This window comes from Amblyomma americanum, chromosome 7 (genome assembly GCF_052857255.1).
Source record: "Amblyomma americanum isolate KBUSLIRL-KWMA chromosome 7, ASM5285725v1, whole genome shotgun sequence".
Taxonomy (NCBI): Eukaryota; Metazoa; Arthropoda; class Arachnida; order Ixodida; family Ixodidae; genus Amblyomma; species Amblyomma americanum.
Genome location: NC_135503.1, coordinates 75841960 through 75862366, shown reverse-complemented (window position 1 = coordinate 75862366; position 20407 = coordinate 75841960). Strand labels below are relative to the sequence as shown.

The following is a 20407-nucleotide window of genomic DNA, read 5'->3' as shown; positions in this document are numbered from 1 at the left end:
GGGGAAACTTAAGCTCTGTCTTAAGGATATGACGTGGTAGCGTGTTGAGCTGATTCCCTTATATGCAGAAGACCATTCTTAACTTCACATTCATAGATGCCTGTGAGCCCTCATACTCCTCCTGGCGCAGTGGTGCAGCGGTTAATTGATCGGTGGGCCTTGTGCGGCCCAGGTTGTTCTTCCAGGGCGACCAATCATTAGGTTGACTGCCGCCTGCCACGGCGGGCTGTTTGCTCACTATCATGTGGCCAGGTTGTGATGACGCCGCAAGGCCACGTGACATAGATGGCCCTCCTGCCTCCAGTAGATTGCTCTCTGGGGCCACCAGCCACAGTCATGCTCGTTATTTTTCGCTCACAACGCTGACACCGGATTTTCTGGACAACGGGGCCTTTAACGCTGTAGCGTATAAGAAAAAAACATCAGGAAAAGCTCGCAGGGGACAAAAAGGAGCGGAGCATTGTTGGGATGGCTGTACTGTTCGTACTATTGGGAACAGAAGTATCTGGGACCCTCGGATGGCGATCTTGGCGTATAGCTCCGACGTGTGCCGACGATCGCCTCATTTTACTGGCACACCTTGGAGAACCTAAGTATACCTCACGAGCATAATTTTGGTCAGAAAATACTGGCCGATAATAAAGATACGCGATTTGGTCGGCACTTAAGCGTTTGGTTTTTTGTCCTTGACAGTGCTTGCGGGAGTTCACCTCAGCTTTTCTCTTCAGGACATGTACTCGCTTTTTGTACTCTTTTTTTTCCCCGCATTTTCAGGTTTATAGGAGCGGCGACGTGTTCCTCCCGTGTGAAAAGATGCTGGAGGGATCCAACGCATCATGATGAAAGGAATTCAGAATAGCCTTGCTGCCGACGTATTCAGTGGACAACAAAGTTGGTGGTAATGAACTTTAATGGTGCAAGGGCAGCTTTGGCCAATGATCTCCTGGCACAAGATGGAATCACCGATCTATCCCAAGCACTTCACCCCAGAGAAGTCGAGCACCAGGCAAGGGGAAATCATTTACCCACTGTATATCACCGTTGGGTACCCGGCGGCACTGGGGATCGAACCCCGCACCTCCCGCATGGTAGGCGGGTGCCGAGACCAATAGACCACCGCTGAGGTAGCTACAAAATGGAACGTGAACCTTGTGCAATTCAGCAATTAGTAGTTGGTAAGTTAAGTGCAACATGCTCCAGGATAAAGGTTATAATACAGTGGTGAAATTATCCACACTATATTACGTGACAATAATGTAGCGACAAACAAGGTACACAAGGGAGCTTGAGACGGTTACTTGCTCTCGCAGAAGAATTTAAGGTTTAAGTGAAATTCAGTGCACAGCAGTCTGCACAAGTTTTCTTTGTGCACTAAGAAACATTTTAAACGCATGCGAAATAGACCAGGTCTTTAACCTTGTTTAATCTTGCGCAGCAACAAATATGCAGTTCTAGCACGTGGCGTTAACTGACGATTTCAGCAATCCACTCCAGCCTAACACGCTTAATATGCACGCTCCTTCTTCCTGCTTTCGTCCGTCAAGGTAAATTGTTAGTTTATAACCGAAACTGGTGTCTGTTGTGAAGATAAGGTAATAAGAGGAGTCAATTCACGAGCTCTTTTCGTCGTCGACTTATGCATAACGGCTTGCTTTATAGTATTGAAAGCGCATAGCTCCAACCCCTACAGAACGCTGAAGTCAAAAGCCATGGAAGTCCCGATCCAGTAGCGTTCCCATGGCGCACGCACACCACGCTGCACAATGCGCGCGCAGCGTGACGTCTGCAAGTCAGAGCGGCACCCACAGAAGCCCACGTATGCCACGTGCACAGCGGATCCGCCTCCAATCAGGTTCCAATTATGGCATACGCACACACTCGCGGCACGTCCGCACTTGTTCCGCGTGTAATGTCCGCATTTCCACTGTCAGAAAAAGCGTTCGTCTTTGTGCTTCACGAGTTCCCGATCACTGGCCTTGCTCACGTAGTAGTAGCTGTTAAGTTGTGTGCAGCGTACCGCCAAGGCTAAACCGGAGTCCTTCTGGAGGACGTTGCGAGCTTTGTCGTACGGGAAGAGGCTGCTTATTCCCAGGAGTGCTTTACAGCGGAAGCGTCCTTTCTTGGCGTAGTATGGTGGTTACAGAAAGATACCAATTGCTCCTCGGCAGTGGGCGCTGTCGTAGTGCGGAAGGATTAGAGCGCGTGGTGCATTCCTTTGAGGCGAAAAGTCTAACTGATGCTATTTTTTTTTTGTGCCGTCCAGAGATTGCATTAATGCTGACATTGACAATATCGCGTAAACCACTATCAGCTTATCATATTCCGGATATCTTTGGCAGCCCCCACCTTCCTTTGAGCCAGAAGCCAGCCGGGTGAGGCCGTGTGGGCTAACGCTGTTGAAATTTGGCAAATACGGGGCAGGGTAACCGGCTTCGCAGCCGGTGGGCTGATGCTACCCCTGACTTCGCAATGCTTCCAGTCTGCCTGGGTCTAGGAGCTCTACTTCTTGAGGTGAGCTTAAGTACGAGGGAGCATCTAGAATTCATTTGGAACCGTTATGGACTATCAACGAACTTTCAGTTTTCGTAGCACAGTAGCAGTAGTAATTTTCACCCACACTCAACCTCGACGTCTTACCGAACGCCGTAGTTCAGCGAGCAAATGCCCTTGGAAAAGCAAAGTTCTTGCCTCAAAATAAAATCTGCGCATTGCAAGCACCCGTGCCATAAGCCTATCATTTAGGGAGGGTGAAGCGCTGGGCACAGCGTTGAGTAAAAAAAAGATCAATCGGAGATTACAGCTCGAACCGAGTTCAAAATTCAATAAGCCTTCAATAATTCCTGAAGAAGTGCTGCTGGATGCTGCCGATGTCTTGAACGTATACACGTAATCTCACCTGTAATAGCCACTAACTGCGGCCACACTTCACATGCCACGCGCTGTACACAACTACGTTCCTAAACGCGGAGCTCTCATTCGGATCACCAGCAGCATTGGAGACGTGAAAAGAAGGCAGGTAGTGCGAACGGCCCACCCGCCGCGCGGGAGGGGGAGGCGTATACGCGTGGTGTCTCCCGCCGGGGGGCGCGGCGGGCGCGTGCCGCATTTCAGTTCCCACGTGGCTTCCCGCAGCTTGTCGACGTCGCGTCTGACGTGCGCACACTCCGCCGCATGCCGCTGCGCCCCCTACCGCCGCTTCTGCACAGAGAGAACACGCCGCTTATGAATTGAACGGCCCTCATTGAAAGCGCCACCCGCGGAGAGGTGTTCCTGCGGCGGCTGCTGCCGTTGTTGGTAGGCTTCCCTTTATGTCCTACCTCGTCCCCCCACAGCCGCACCTTGCTTCGCGAAACCTTCCTTCCGTTCCTCTGTAGGTACGTTTCCGCCGCCATGCTCTACAGAGGCGTCCCTGGGGTAGACTTGGTTGGGTTGGATACTGCGGGGATCGAAGGCTCATCGAGCTAGTCGCGTCCTGCATGGATTCCTTTTGAGGTTGCACCGTTTATTTGCGAAAAAAAAAGATGAATGGTGTCCTCCGTTTGGTTCACCGACACGGGTGGCATAGTACAGGCGCATAGGATCACTGCAGCTACTGGCAGTAGTAGGAAGATGCATAAAGCATATGCGTGGGGACTCTAATGCCATATTTTGAAAGCAGAGTGCATTTGAGCGCTGCTCGCCTAAGTTCCTTCTCCGCTGTTTCGAACAGAAAATTTTCAAAGGTGTCCACACTTTGAACTCTCATGGGGAATGAAAGAATGCACCTAGGGAGACGTAGAACTACATCGTCGAAATTCAGTCCTATTACTGTCTTATAAGAAAATTTGTAGGTCATTAATTACTTTGGATTATTCTGATGGGACAATTAAGACAAGTTGATAATCGAAATGATATAGTGCTCTTGCCCGCGATAGGGAAAGTTCACCGCCGACGACAGCCTTTCCTGCTTCTTGTCACGGTATATATGCGTTCTGGTCGTTAATGTTGTCAGGCCAGCCGCCTGTGCATACGACCCTTATATTTAACAGTTTCATACTGCTGACCTTGTTTGCAGCCCGACAAAATGAGTGATCGGTGCATGCTCTCTGTGGTACGTAGCCATCTTAATGCTGTAGTTCAAGTTTAATATTTTGAAATTCAGCAGTCCAGCGCTAACGTTCCTGCACCAGTTGTGTGTGAGTGAGTGAATAAACATTTATTGGTTTGCATATGAAAAGTCAACATACTGCAGGAAGCGAGAATCTGAGGAAATATTGACAGACCTGGCCTACATTAAATGTCTGAATCGTAACCGCGTTGCTAACGACTCAGTTTTTTCGGAAAAGACGCTTTGTGCGCACACAGGTATGCTGCCTGCGTGCAGTAAGGAAACACTGAAGGTGTGGCAAAAGCACACGTCAACGTACTGCGAAAGAAAAGAAGTGAAAAAAAAAACGGTAGCGACTGAGGTGTAGCGGTCTTCCTGATAGAAACCCAACTGTTGTTTATGCTATAATGTAACACAACACAATGCTGTACAATACTTTAAATAACCATTTTGTACCAATGTATAATAAAGTATTACGCGAGTCTGTGGAAGTGTCTATCAACTGTGTGTGGAACAGTGCGGTATGAGTGAATTCGCATCCCGAAACGACACATGAGATATATGAGGGACTCCGTAGTGGAGGACTCCGGTGGAATTTAAACAGCCTGGGGTTCTTAACGGGCGCTGACTTTGTATAGTGCACGCACGTTTTTATAATTCGAAACGCAGCTGCCGAGGCCGGGTTCCGCGGCAAGTTTCGATCTCTGGACCTTAGAATCAAGAGTCGAACGCCAAAGCCACTGTGGTGGGCTTAGGGGCTACATTCAATAAGGAGAATTATGTAGGCGCTCGATTTTTAATATACTTATGGTTTTTACTTTCTAATGTGACAGCAAGAGGCTGCCTTTCGTTCATGTAACCGCAATCATTTATCGAAATGAAAAATCATGTGCCCCTACTACCGACAGTACTTTCCCCACTTCTGTCGTCGGCGCTTTCTCTTGACCATAAATTTGCCTTGTGGATCTAGCCTTCGTTTCCTCTGTGAAGCAGAATCGTTATTCAAAAGTATTGCTCAACCGGAGAAAAACATGTCATCTACAACAGGAAGCACGAAGGTGTGGCGTTGTTCACTCTACATAGAAGCTCTACTTCCGCACTTGTTTCCTGGACGCTGGCAGCCGTCCATTTATGGAGCGCTAACTGCAATTTTCACGGTCAGTCGCAACTCTGCGCGTATTTTTCGTTAAGTTAGCCGGCCAGCACTGTTAACTATATGTCACTCCTGGCCATGCCTTGGCGCAAGATCTATTGCTATTATTCTTCCGAGCACATAACGGATTCTTCCATAAGAGACAAACTGACTCCCGCTGAAAATAAAAAAAACAACGCATATCCACCTTCGGACCCCACAGAGGCGCGAACTGTGACGAATTTGCTGTGGTGGCCCGGCTTGAAGATTACGGAAGAGTCTGGGATCGGCCCTCCAGGGAGGCTTTCAAAGCAAACACACGAAACCTAACACTACTCTACCTGCTATGGCCGCTAGGACGTGGTCTTGTACGAAGCTGGGGGGGGGGGGGGTGATTGCGTGCGACCGTGGTTCCGGTTGCTTGACGCAACGGACGGACGCGGACTATAGCTGACGGCCAGCCGCCCAGAAGACAGATCCTCGCCGGACGCAGCTGCATGGCTGACGCGGCGGCGAAGCCCCGAGTTCGGGCTTCGTGCTTATGGAGCTGTACACCACGGGGTCCGAGCGGGCCACCCGCGTAGATACGACGTCGGAGGCGACGGTGGGTTACAGGGACCTATGTGACAGACTAGTGCAGAGGACACCGGCGAAATACACACGGCGCTGAGATCACAGGAGGGCAACAACGCTGACCGCTGTTTTTCGACGGGTCCTCGCAAGGTGGGACGCAAGAGGGAAGTGGCGAAAGAAAACAGTATAGCGGGTGGAGGGGGAGGGCAGCCGATTAGCTACGCAGCTCGTCTCGTCGTCGCTAAGCCCGTGAAGAATGGCGGCGGCCGCGAGCTGTGCGGTACTCTCCCCTTAATCCAGGGACTCCCAGGCGAGGTTCTGATCGCCTGTTGACTCTGCGGTTGAACGGCGGCGCCGCGCCGGCTGGCTATCTCGCTTTGGCATGCGCGGCATTTTCCTTCCACCGCGTACGGGAAGCAAGGAACAGCGGGAGGCAGGCAGCGGTTGAGCGAGACACCCGATCGCGTTACCCACCCTCTTTCCCAGAGTGCGAGAGCGCCGTGTTAATACGGGCGCGAGGGGAGGGGCGCACATGATTGCGGAAGGTGTGTTGTGTGTCCTTGCGAGAGAGCGCGCGGAGGCAATTGCACGCCGGGGTGGTGTGATTGATTGCCAAGGCGGCGACCCCGGCTAGCACCGGATGCGCAGCGCGGAGGCGCTGCTTACAGTACAGTGGCTGGTGGTAGTGGAGGTGTTTGCGGCCAGCCGCCCACGCCTTCTGTGCTGTCGGGCTTTCCGGCGACACAGCGCTGCTGCGCGGGTTTCCAGCGTGTTCTGGGAGGAGAGGCACGAAGTCCAGCTTTGTTTGGCGCTAAACGTTGGCACACGTTAACTCCTGCTCAGCCGGTAGGACTCGGAGCTGAGCGGAAAATAGGGCTAAATATTAATGGTTAATTCAGCTACAATCAAAAGGACGCAAACTACGAAACGAGTGGAGCAGAGGGTGAAAACTGCCGGACACCGGTGTTTGGTGTGCCTACATAGTAAACGCACGGTCATCGATGATGTATCATCTTCTCCTTATAAAAGCAAATTCGGAAAGATCGGCAATGATTAGGTCCGTGATTTCTCACGTCACATATGGCCTGGTCCATGCACGATGAGGGCTGATCAGGCACCAGACGGGTGCGAATGGCTATATAGGCGTCTGGACTTCAAGCGAAGTCGTTGGCTACGCAGACGCTCACGCGGCGCGTGAGAGTTGCATGTTGGACTGGTTTGTCTTTCATTTTATTTCCCATAGGGCATCACGTGATGTCCGCCTACACATCTAACCGGAGCATGCAAAGACATTCTTAGCAGAATACATAAAAAAGTACACGTTTTTAGCTGTTCTACTAGGTACACCGCTGGGCTTGTTTAAACAACTGAAACATATCAGGTGTGAAATCTGGGACGTGGGTTGAGGAAGACGACAAAAAGCGGCTTTTAGCAGCTTCCAGCTGCAGGCGCAGCCTCTAAAACTGCACTTATACATTCTTCTTAAAGGAAACTCGCACTACAGTTCGGATGCCTGGCTACTCCGCAGGCAGGGCTCCTTCGTGAATCGTGAGTGCTGTGTGTGTGCACTAGGGCTCCTTGTACACCCTCGAGGCCCGTTGTGCCATATAGATACAGCAGACAGCAGAAATGGCAGTCTGAATATCGGACAAAAACTCACCAGTTTCGAATTTACCCGGACAAAAGCTCGCGGTTTTCTTTCCTGACCCCGCACAAAAGCTCACCTTTCCGAAGTTTTGCAGTCTCTTGTAGGAACTGTTCGTTGTTAACACATGTTTAAAACCCAACTTAATTTTAAATCTAATCTAACTTAACCTAACTGAATCCACGTTGGGCGACTGTCAGGGACTTACGCAGTTATTAGTTTATTATTAGCTATTTATTTATTTGTTCGATACTGCCAACTGCCTCTTGGCAGTCCAGGCAGGAGGGAGTGTTTACAAAAAAGACAATTCAAAGTCGATACTGCAAGTCAAACGTGAGTTACAAGGCACCATTAGAAAAATGTTTAACCTACTCTTAACCGGTTTACACGTAGGCTTCTGCTAGTGAATGAAAACTCAATGGCACGTTTTCATTAAAAGTTTCGTTTGTTTAGGCGGATCGCTGTTCCAGATGAACAGTCCCCGTCAGAAGTATACAGCACAAGGGGTTTGCTTCTAAGCTGTTTAGCGTGGCTCCCTAGTACATCAAGCAGTCCAAAACTTGGGAGCATTGAGGACGCGAAGACATTCCTTTTGCGGGAGGTTACGGTCGCTGAGGATGCATACCGAGGCATACAGCAGGCCTCACAAGCAAACCCCTTGGGCTGCATACTTATGAAGGGGGTGTACCTATAAATAAAATATACGAAACAATGTTTTCGATGAATTTGAAGAAGCTATAAAAGGAACGGTGTTCTGCATAAGCATATCTGGAACACTGTTCTGCTTGTATTTTGAAGATTACAATTTGAAATCGCGTTTCGCGTAGGCTGCTTGGACGGGTTGAACCTCTATGAAAGACTGCTACAAAGCTATTTACTTGGGCGAAGTGCACTGGGCTATATGCCCTGCAAACCTGCATGTCTTGAATGGCAAGTATTGCTGTTCCGTTAGCCGGACCTAATCGCTTCATGGGTTTTAGCATGTGACGTGTAGATAGAAAGCTCATTTGCTAAACTTGGCGAAGCAGTGTTATGTCCAGTGTCGTCATGGCGTAATGCGTGAGAAATGTAGGTGAGGTAGTTCTAATGTTGGCAGATGGAAGTATTTTGGGCTTTGCTGCGGGGATTTCGTGCCTACACAAGGAATGCTCTGAACTAAGCATGCTGTGGTTTCTGAACTCGTTAAGACTCAACTGCGCTTAGCTTCCCCGGGAAACGTGTGGAGAGGCGAAAGATGGGCGATAAATGTTGATCGCTTGATTGGTGTACTGACTGACTGATTGTTTAATTGACTGGCTGACTGACTGACTGACTGACTGACTGACTGACTGACTGACTGACTGACTGACTGACTGACTGACTGACTGACTGACTGACTGACTGACTGACTGACTGACTGATTGACTGATTGATTGATTGATAAACAACAAACTATTTTTTTTCTGCCACGCTGCACACTCAGTGAGTCAATCAGTGACATCCTGAGTCCATAACAGCCCGTTCCTCCATCGCTGCTTGTACCCTTGAATAAGAGCATATCGTTTGGGCAGCCTGCGCATAAAAAATATAATACAAAAAGAAAAGCTATACTCTGCATTCGTAAAAAAAAAGAAACTCCGGGAACAATGATTGTGCGGCACTGCTTTTCGCAACGTTTAACGGGCTTGGTCACAATCACCCGCGCAATCGCGAGAAATGCCAGCTGCGTTCCGCACTCCTCCCCCCTCGAGCATGTCACGAATTTGTCAACGAAATCAGGAAGCCATCGGCACAGGCTGCTTCTGTTGGCGAACCTTCAATATGAGGCTCGGCCTAGCGCGAACAAGGATTCGCGTAACCTGCTATCTGCCGTTCAAAATGACAGCTGACAGAGTGGTGAGCTAGGCATTGCTACGAAGAAGAGGGGCAGGTGATGATGATAAATCTCCCTTCACCATCACCCGGACACCAAGAAATGAAGGAAAGGAAGAAAGGAACAAAAAAAAAGGAAGAAAGGAAGGAAAAAGGAAGGAATGAACGAAGGAACGAATGGAGGAAGGAAAGAAAGAGGAAGAGAAAGAAAGGAAGAAAGAAAGAAAAGAAAGGAACGAAGAAAGAGAGAAAGAAAAAAGAAAGAAAGAAAGAAGGAAAGAAAAAAGAAAGAAAGAAAGAAAGAAAGAAAGAAAGGAAGAAAGAAAGAAAGAAAGAAAGAAAGAAAGAAAGAAAGAAAGAAAGAAAGAAAGAAAGAAAGGAAGAAAGAGCTGTCCGGAGTGTACCCAGAGAAATATTTCATCAGCAACTACGCAGAGCTAGGCTTCACTGCGAGTTACTGGTGCACTGCGCGTGAGCGTACAGTTGTGTCTGTAGTCCCAATTAGCGACGCGGCATTGGCGGGGAAGCCTCTCTAGTCGTCCACAGAGGTCGAGGGGTGCGTGAGCGCGCCGCAGCCCGAGGGGCATGCGGGTGCATTGACCGAAAAAAGAAATAAGATATAGGGCGATACGCTTTGAAGGGCGATGGGATTCGAGACCTCAGATTGAAGCTAGCACCCATCGCCATACAGCATCGCCACTGACTGGGTGAGGGGGCAAAACCCCCGTACAGAGTCAGCCAGCTCAGCTGGGGAGAACTCGGTGAACTGAACCCGCAGAACTCTCGGAGCATCCCCCTGCGCCCGCATCAACTCCAGCCGACCTCGCTGGCCCTCCGTATTGCGGAACAAGTACCGCCGTGTGCGGGGGGCAGAGAGAGAGAGAGAGCGGAGGCAAGCGAGGTCTGCGCGGTCTTCGCCGGGGGCGCCGCTAACGATGCGTCGATGGGCCGCACGCGACGGAAGGGGAGACCAGGTCTTCTCGCACCCGGGCGCTGCTTTGTCGCGACAAGTGGCCGCCCGGGGTCGGGGACACGCGCCACCATCGATTGCCATCGCGGCACTGTGCCTACACACACGCCAGGCCAGTCGCTGTGCGCCCCACTCGGAAGCGCTCCGCGGGACCCCGCGTAGCCGCCGGCTCCTTGCTTCTATAGGGGTTTATTTGGTTACTGCTTTCCTTTCTCTTTTTTCTGAAGGGGATCCCGGCACGCTTGCCCGCCATCGCACTGAGTGTGCGTGTGTGACTTTTGCGTGGGCTACGTGCGCACGACTCTTTTTATCGTCATCGTCATCTCGTCCGCACGTGCCGACGTGAGGTTGACGTTGGATCACGTGGCGTGGACAAGTCGCCACATCTCTGAGCTGGAGGAGGCCTGTTGTCTAACTTCAACTCGGCCGCCCTCGCAGCAGGGGTCGCGCGTGGCGTCGACAAGACCCTTTGCTTTCTAATTGACTTCTAAGTTGACAGGAAGGGTCCCTCTGTGTAGTGGGCGAAGGTGAAGTGAATGCGCGGCTGATTGACGACGTATAAGCAGCCGCGTTGGATTTCAGTTTGAACCAAAATTTTGCAGAAACACGAAGTTCGCTTGCGGTGGTTTGATCGCAGTGACAACGTCGGAATCGTGTTGCGCGCGCACATCTAAATGCAAACGCTCCAGCTCACGCTTGGCACTGGCAGTCGTGTACATTTGAATAGCCATAAACGATATTCGTTGTAGGCGGGCAATGTTATTCCGACTCTTCTCTATTACAGGCGCTGCAACCGGGCAACATAACCAGCAAGCAAAATTCGTTATGCCGCTTTTCTCTGGCGATATATGGCTTTGTTAAGAGAGGGCGCAAAACCTGCCGAAAACAAATTCCCTTTTGGACAGAGCGCAGTTCGTCGCGGTTCACCGCCAGCGTGAATTGTTCAGCTCATGTTGTTTATCGAAAAAACTGAAAATAGCTGCTTAGAAACTGTCAGTTGGGAACTACAAGACAAGCCTAAACCTTGTCCAAAGACGTTTTTGGTGCTGCTTTCTTTTTTTTCGGCTAAATTTCAAGGGACGATTCGTTAAATTCATTCGAGCTTGGTCAATGAGCATCAAATATCACTGTTTTTCAAATAACCATGTACTGCATCCACCTAAGGGCAGTCGTGTACGGCTAGAAATGAAGGCTATACCGCTTTAACAGAAACTTCGTAGTTGAAAAAAAATGGAAGAACGTGGGACCAGCTCCAGTCTGGGGCGGTCATTCTGTCAAATGAGGAAACCAGGACGGACAGTTCAGCATGTCAAGCAGAATTCCTCAACTTTGACTAACATTTTAAATAAGGGAGTAATTACTCATTAGCATCCACGCTAGTTTTCTATTACTCAGAGTTTCCCTGAAAGTCCGTTCGATTTTAATTTCAGACACTTGTATGCACCTTGGTGGATGCTAATGAATAATTATTTCTTTCATTAGTATTTTAGTCCACCTTAAGACATTTCCCTAATAACTTTAGACCTGATCTCAACATTTCGTACCCGCCAAAACGCTCATTGTTTGGGGCTCACGTTATCGACGGTTCCAGAGGTGCCAGCTTCAATTCCATGGCCAGAAAGCCCCCTCTACCTGTGGCGGTCGAATTCGAGTCCTTGTCGTTAACACCCTTCCCAGCCCTCACCAGACCTCCGCTCAGCATGAGGGCGCGTGGGCGGGGAAGCTCTCTCACCGTCGGGGAAGAGTCCCCTCATCTTGAGGTAGGAGGTGGAGAGGCGGATGACGGACGCCTTGTCCAGCTGGCTGGTGATGGCCGCCGGCAGAGGGAGCAGCTGGCCCAGTTCGCCGAACTCGGCGTTCTCCTTCTCACGCCTGGAGCGGGCCGCGTTCTTGGACTTCTCCTTCATGCCGCCTCCGGAGCGGCACCTCTCTCCTGCGATGGCCAAAGCAAGGCAGCGCGGGTCAACTTTCACTGCAAGGCACAAACGACGCATCCAGCGGAACGTCGTTGCTAACACCGGGCTTACCGGTAGGCAGAGCAACTTCCATCAGTTCTACGGTACTTATAATTGGTTTTTTTGGGGAAAGGAAATGGCCCAGTATCTGTCTCATATATCATTGGACACTTGAACCGCGCCGTAAGGGAAGGGATAAAGGAAGGGAGTGAAAGAAGAAAGGAAGAGAGAGGTGCCGTAGTGGAGGGCTCCGGAATAATTTCGACCTCCTGGGGATCTTTAACGTGCACTGACATCGGACAGAACACATGTGCCTTAGCGTTTTGCCTCCATACAACTCCATAAAACTACGGTACTTCGTGCGCAAAATGCGGGAGGGCTACTGATCCGGAGCCCCCGGTTTCGAACCCGGCCGCGGTGACAGAGTTTCGACGGAGGCGAGACGCAAAAGGCGCCCGTGGGCTGTGCGATGGCAGTGCACGTTAAATGTCCCCAGGTTGTAGAAATATTCCAGAGCCCTCCACTACGGCACCTGTTCCTCCCTTTCTTCTTTCAGTCCCTCCTTTATTCCTTCCCTTACGGTGTGTTCCAGGTGTCCGCCGAGATGTGAGACAGATACTGCGCCATTTGCATTGCCCAAAAACTAATTTCAATTTCAACTATAATTTCCGAGACAGTGCACGAGCCGCGGGATGTAGTAGTTGTAGTAGTAAGTGGTTTTTATTAAAATAATAATAAAAAGGAAGGAAAAGATTTTTGCTAGCCCCAGCATCTGCCATCGATACTGAAGCATCTGAGCAGGGGCAGCGGAAATTAAGGATAATAATAATAATAATAATAATAATAATAATAATAATAATAATAATAATAATAATAATAATAATAATAATAATAATAATAATAATAATAATAATAATTGGTTTTTTTTAGGAAAGGAAATGGCGCAATATCTGTCTCATATATCGTTAGACACCTGAGCAGGCAGAATGGAGAAATGAAATGAAAGAGGTGGGGAAACAGGAAGAGAGGAAATATACACAAACTATTTACACAATAGGAAATGTGTCCAGCGAGCCGCGGGATGCTGCTTGTGGTTTGTTGAAAGAAAACAAAACCCAACCAATTTTTCAAATTTTCCCCAAACCCCAAGTCGCGGGATGCTGCTCGGGGTTTGGAGAAAAATTGAAAAATTAGTTGTTGGGGGAAGGAAATGGCGCAGTATCTCTCTCTCACATCTCGGCGGACACCTGAACCGCGCCGTAAGGGAATGTATAAAAGAGGGACTGAGAGAAAAAAGGAAGAAAGAGGTGCCGTAGTGGAGGGCTCCGGAATAATTTCGACCACCTGGGGATCTTTAACGTGCACTGACATCGCACAGCACACGGGCGCCTTTTTGTTTCGCCTCGATCGAAACGCGGCCGCCGCGGTCCGGTTTGAGCCCGAGTGATCCGGATCAGAAGCCCAGCATGCAGTCTATTAATTAGCCCACGATGCTCGTAAGCAGCGATCAGCAATGAACGCATGATGGCGCTGGTTCTGCACTGCAGTCGCAACGACGAAGATCTGCTTGACTGAGTGGTGGACGCTAGTGAGACATTAGCCAACTATTTTTATTGATAGTTTCATCGCTGTTTGTATGTGTGTTTTCCGCTTCGTCCTCCATATTGTTTTATTTTTCTTTTCTGCTTTTCTCTGTGTCCTACCAGAGCACTTTTTTTAGTCGCCCGCCCGTTTCAAAGGGAAGACCACACTATCATCATCATCATCACGACGGGGACAGTTCTTATAAATGCTCTAATATTAACGATAAACGGAAAGTGATCTTAGTTGTTGTTATGAGTGGCTATTTATTAATAAAATAACAATGAAAGGAAAAGTTGTTGCTAGCCGTGGCATCTGCCATCACCTGAGCTGCGACTAGCGGGAATAAAAGGACAGGGAGAGGAGAGGGAGATGGAAAGAAAGGGGGGGAGAGATAGTCTGATCTTAGTGCAGCTGCGTAAAATCCGCATACGGAAGATAAAGAGAAAGATAGGGAACACGATAGAAGGAGGTCAAGTTTTAGGTGAAAAACGCGACACAGAGCTTAGCGAGAGGAGAGGTATACAAAAACGCTGAACAGGGCATTTACTTACAGAGGCAGCTGGGGAGAGGGCTTGTATCCCTTCTCAAATTTTATCGGAAGTTCATGGTGACGTAGGGGTTGAGAATCCAGGGCGAAAGCTAACCGGTTTAAAACTGACCCGGAGAAAAGCTCAGCACTTTCATTCGCGACTCCCTACAAAAACTCACAGCACCGCAGCCTGCCGTTTTCGTTACAGAATCGTTACTGGTCGCCAGATCCATTTAAAACTTAAGCTAAACTTAATCTAACCTTAACCAATCCTACGTTGAACTGTCGTGGGCTCACGATGGTATTGTCGATTGTTAACTCCTACAGGATACAGGCGCGAAAGTGTTTCGCTTATTTTTGTCTCCGTCTTTCGCGCTGTTCAATTCTAACAGTTCATGCCTACGGTAAACAACCAGCGCTCCCAGCTATGTTAATAATTAACTAAGGGCCCCACCAATCGTCAGTAACTTGCCTCTGTATTTTAATGAATGTTTTACCTCTACCTCGCCTTCATCGTTAATTGTTCAGGCCTTCATTTAAAACCTAATCTTACCTTAAATATAACCTAACCCTAGCCATACCAGAGGTAAACTGTAATGAATTCACATAGTAGATACAAGCCTGGCTCGGTAATACTACGATCCGTGGACGCTACAGATTCTGCGCTGAGCTTTCGTCCGGCGCGCGGGTTTTGAATATGCTTTAATGTTCTCAACCCTCCCCCCTCCACCCCTCGTTTTTTTTCTCTTTTGAGGCTCGCATAGTCTCGACAAGCAGAAAACTGAGCCCGCTGCTGCGTTTTAGCCAGACAAAAAAAAGGCAGTGGATACTCGTTAATTTGCTTAATTCGAACCCCTAGATAACTAGAACTGACGATTTGATCTGATCAGCGCTACGCTAACTGTATTAAAGCGCCCCCTTTTAAATTTAAATTCTAAATAATTGGAACTAATTTTCGGTTTCGCTCGAGCTAAGATCACCCAGAGCCAATTGTTTCGCGCGCGCTCTCTTCAAGAGCTTGACACACACTCGCATACCGTGGTCTAGAAGTTCTTGCCGTTTGATTCCCATATGTATACACGATGTACCAAGGCAGTCTGCCATTTTCAATCGTCGGTGAACGTGAGACCTACACGGAAAACGTTAAACCTCTCCGGTATTACGTCCTAGCATCTTTCATTATCTTATTCTGTTTCTCGCGCCTCTAGCATCTCAAGAACTAGAAGCAAAACGCCTATATCTGGTGTACGCCATTCAGCGCACGTCATTTTTCTTCGAAAACTGCTACCCAAGCGCCTTCCTCTCCTAAGGATATCGGTGGAGGCTTTCCGCGTATTTCCTCTAAGGGGAGGGGGGATATTCACGCTCGACAAATAGAGAGAGTCGCGAAGGAACACTGAGCATGGGTCATAAGTTATATCCGAATGCGCTGTTGCTCTCAAGACTCCTTGCGGACATTTCCGAAGTCGTCCGCGTCGACAGCAGAGAATATAGTGACCGGAGTCGTGAAAACGAATCGCTGTCGACGACGTCGCGGCCACGGGGACTTGTTATTTGTAAAGAAAAAGATAATAAATAATATTTATCGCCTCTCTCTCGCAAACCTCACTCTCTTTCCAAGCGGCGGCACGTGGTAGGTCTTGCTTGCGAGTCCCGCTACCAGGAATCGGAGTAGTCGTTCCGGCAGAGCTCTCCGCTACAGGCACGCGCGCAGCCGTGCAAGTCATTGAGCCGTGCAGCGCGCCCGGCCCGGATTCCTAAGGCGTCTACAGGGAAGACCCGGGAAATGTGCCGAGAAAGTGAGGGTGGACGAAGCCCGCTCCACATCGTCCACACACTGCCCTGGGGCAACACGGGGCAACCCGCCCTCGAGGGCGGCGATTTACGGGACACAGGAGGAGCGTATACGGTATCACTCTCCTGGTATTCAAGCTCAGAGGAGCAGGGGCTGAGATGCCTTGCGCCGAGGGCGCATGGCCTCGTCTCACACGCACGGAGTAGCTTCGAGTGCGCTGTTCTTTCCCTCGCCATCTTCTCCATTTGGACTCGGTTATTCTCGGAAGAAACGGCCATTGAGTCAAACGCTTCGGTCTTTATGTTCGCGACTGCGCAGTTTTTTCCGTCGTGTTTATAGCGCATTACACATACACCCTGTCGTATTTCTGCCAGTCCGGACTACTCACGAGAAATCGCAAATACTGCATATTTCTAAAGGCCGCAGACCAAGTGAACGCAAAAGAGCGAACTTGAGGGAATTGATCCGAGCTTTAGGATGGTTTTGTTTGGTTTATGGGGGTTTAACGTCCCAAAGCGACTCAGGCTATTAGAGACGCCGTAGTGAAGGGCTCTGGAGATTTCGATCACCTGGGGTTCTTTAACGTGCACTGACCTCGCACAGTACACGGGCCTCTAGAATTTCGCCTCCATCGAAATTCGACCGCCGCGGCCGGGATCGAGCCCGCGTCTTTTGGGCCAGCAGCCGAGCGCTGTAACCACACTGCCACCGCGGCGGCCGAGTTTTAGGAGGCTAGTTTTTCGGCTATTGTTAATTGAGGCCAGCTGAGAAAGACATAGATAGAGTTTTGCTGAGCTTCTTGCGTGCACACGCATTATAGGCATCTTAAGAACCGTTTGTGGCGTTGCTGCGAGAGAGGAAAAATGAGTCGGAATCCCGTGTTCCCCTTACTATTGGCGGTATACCTGTATCTCCACAGAGCTCGAAAAGTCCTTTCCATTTCTGCGCGCTTTGCAGATGCTGTTCCCTCGCCTTTGTGTGTTAACACTTTTGTCCATGCACGTACACGCTGATCTCCTGTTTTGCGTTCTCATGCAGGGCTCAACGGTGTAAACGGGTGAACTTTTGCCAATTGAGCGCATCTCGCACATCACAGATGAGCATCGTGCGCATCTTGCACGGGCTTCCGAGTTCAGTCGGAAGCCACAACAGCTTTCTAATTTGTGCCCTCGTTCTATCGCAGTCCCCAGACGTTACTTATTCAAAGAGATAGTGTTAGGTTTTTCCGATTCCGTCACCAAGTCATGGATCTAAACTCTCGCATGCAACAGCCAACACGGCCCATTACCGACCCGGCTGTTATACTGAAGCTGTTCCACAGTAATGATACAGAGACGAGACGACTTAAAACAAGTGAATTCACGTTGACAAGGCAGGAAGTTGAACAAAATGTTATTGAGGTGTTGTTTATGTGCCACCCACAGCTTTCGAATGAAGGCAGAAAGAAAAAGACACAGGCAGTCTTGTCATCAGCTTAATTCGTACTAAAATACCTCCGCTGTACAGTAACAATAACCTGAAGGATTGTGCCTATTTTTCTGATTATTTAGCAGCGTGTTGCGCAAGTAGATTTGCACAAATGTATATTTTTTCTTAGCTAATTAATCATTCGTAAAATATTTTTACGTCATGGCAAGCCGATGAGTGTGATGAGATGACAGATGGCTACAGAATGATTTTAATGACGGATGGCATGGCACAAACACTCCTGCCCTCGCCACTTCACAGTTCGTCGTCTTCTAGTCCGGCACACTACCCGGGGGCCACCGGGGGATCGTCCGTATCGAGAACGAGAAGATCGGCATTGAAGATGAAATGCTGTAGATGACGATGAGCTTGAAAAATGGTTGAATACAGAAAGAGGCGAAGGGCTTGCCGCCACGGTGGATGAGACGATCGTCGAAAGAGTCCCGGTACACGAAGCAACCGGGCCGCAGGTCACCAGGAGCCGACGGCCGAGGCCCTTGGAGGCACTGAACGGCATGGCTGGGAGGCGGTGTCCTCACGTGTGGGCAGCGTCTCAGGTCGGTCAGGTCATGGGTTCAGGTCGCAGCAGCGTCGTCATGTCGTCGTGTCATCTGGTCGGAGCGGGGGATGAGCGGCGAGGTCGGTTCAGGTCCGGCGGGCTGGGGCACAACCGGGCGGGGCGGACAAGGTGCACACGGCCGATGACCACGGCAGGCGGAGGATGCCGAAGCTCTGGGACCAGATGGCGATGAAGGGACCCCAGCACCTCACACCAAATTTAACGTTATGGCAAGTAGATGAATGAGATGACTGTCGGTTACAGGATTATTTAATTTCGGACGGCCTGGCGCAAGCACTCCGGTGCGCGCCACTGCCCCATCCCATTCGACGCTTTCTAGTCCGACACAATATGGTCTTATTTAATCTGCGAGTAAATCTCTGTTTGGAATTTTGTGTGGCACCACAAAACATTTCAGATGGGTGAAATTTGGAGGCCGCCACTTTGCAGTGATATTCTGCTTCAAGCGCCCTTCATCTCACCTAAGGTTGCACTCGCTTTACGCATGATTATGACACTGTCCAAGAAACTCACTGAAACCCCGCAGGTACAAAAGCAGTGCGGACCGCACCTATTTATTTATTTCCACGTTGGTGCTGGCATTACATGCTCCACCCAGGTGTCCACACGATCGAGGTCACACACCTAAACCGACAAGGCCATCCAGGACGGGCGCGACACCCATAAATCACAGAGTATCAAATATATACCGTAAATGTATGCATACAAGTGAGTGCTTATATAAAGAAAGAAGGAAAAATCTGAGGTTATCTTACATATTTTAAGAAATGCAAGGCGGCGATAAACTCGTAGCCTGCATTCGCCTCTCCATGTTGGTGCCGCGATGTATGTATATTTGCTTCCAAGTATGCTGAAGTCGTGAAATCGCGAACCGTATCATGACGCGTCGGCAGGTCGGCATACGCACATTCTCAACGAAGCGCACATTTGTACAACGAAGAAAAAAACGTATAGAAACGACAAGAACCCGGAGCCTTGCAGTGTATACACCGAAACCCGTAAGCCTAGGGAAGGTTGGGAGGAGGGGGGGTGGGGTGGTGGACGGGGATATGCACGTACAACGCCGACTGCGGGAAACCACCCGACCTCCCTTCATTCCTTTGGACGCTCCCTAAGACAGAGCGCAAATATTTGCGGCCTTTGATGCCGCGGCGGGGCCGCGGCCGCCGTCGGCTCCGAGGCTATCGCTTGGAAGCAGTCCGCGACCAGCGATGCGACTCGAACCGACTACCATTGTCGGAAGACGCTTTCCCCCCTGGACTCCCCGCGGACACCTGCCGGCGCCAGCTGACCCCGCCGTCGGAAACACGTGCACACAGATTCGAGACACGCCAAGGTATTGGCCGAATACGCACAGCTAAGGCTGGTCAGCAAAGACAGGGTTCAATGGCCGGTGGGTTGGCATTTGGGGAATTGGGCGCTCGGGAAATGCGACGTCGGACGAACATTTGACCTTGTCAACATTGATCGCACGTATAAGACATTTATTAACAATGGAAAGGAGCTGAGCTAGCTATATGCCGAATCTTAGTTCTGATATCTGCTGAGAGCGGAGGGCGTCGCAAGAAGAGATGCGCAGGACTCTTAGGTAAGTGAGACTTGATGAACAGAACTACAGTTTGATCAGAAATATGAAATTATGAGCCTTTAAAGGCAGGCAGTGGCGTCGATCGCAATTTCACGGTTAGAGTCGCTTCTATCCCCCGCACATCCGTAGGAGAAACGGATAAGATTGCCTTACAACAATGATGCGAAGTGACTTTTCATAACTGCAGAAAGGACCATAGTTTATTAAATGTTATTTACCTGCCATGGCGACTGAAGCGCGTCAGCCGTATAATAATGCGATAAGATTAGAAGCCTCATCGAGGAAAAAAAAACCGGCGGTGGTTTAGCTCAGATTAATCCTGGAGTGACGCGACAGCTACAGCTGGCTGAGTGGAACTTTGGTACGTCACGTGACCAACCACGTGACGAACCACGTGATCAGCCACGGCGCCGCGCCGCCGGCAGCTGCTCCACACCACGTTACCAACCACGTGACAGCGTGGCTGCGCAGCCACAGGGTGGCGCGTCGCCCTCGCTGAAGGCTCGAAATGCTACCGTAACGTAGCTTCCGCTACAAAACTCGGTGTTGAGGTCTGTCATAAAATTAGTTGATTGGTCGAGACAGTTATGCCGTCATCCGGTGTTGTGAAGTGCCACATTGCATCTCCCCCCGCCGCCTCTTTCCACCTGC

At 49.8% G+C, this 20407-nt stretch overlaps 1 protein-coding gene across 2 annotated transcripts in view; it reads right to left on the bottom strand.

Moving 5' to 3' along the window:
• sim (bHLH transcription factor single-minded) overlaps positions 1–20407 on the bottom strand; it is a 65474-nt gene that overhangs the window by 31120 nt on the left and 13947 nt on the right. For both annotated transcript variants that reach the window (XM_077629981.1, XM_077629980.1), the window contains exon 2: positions 11991–12191. In XM_077629981.1, the coding sequence (XP_077486107.1) occupies positions 11991–12165 (175 nt within the window). In that variant the 5' untranslated portion in view covers positions 12166–12191. The remainder of the gene's footprint in view (positions 1–11990; positions 12192–20407) is intronic.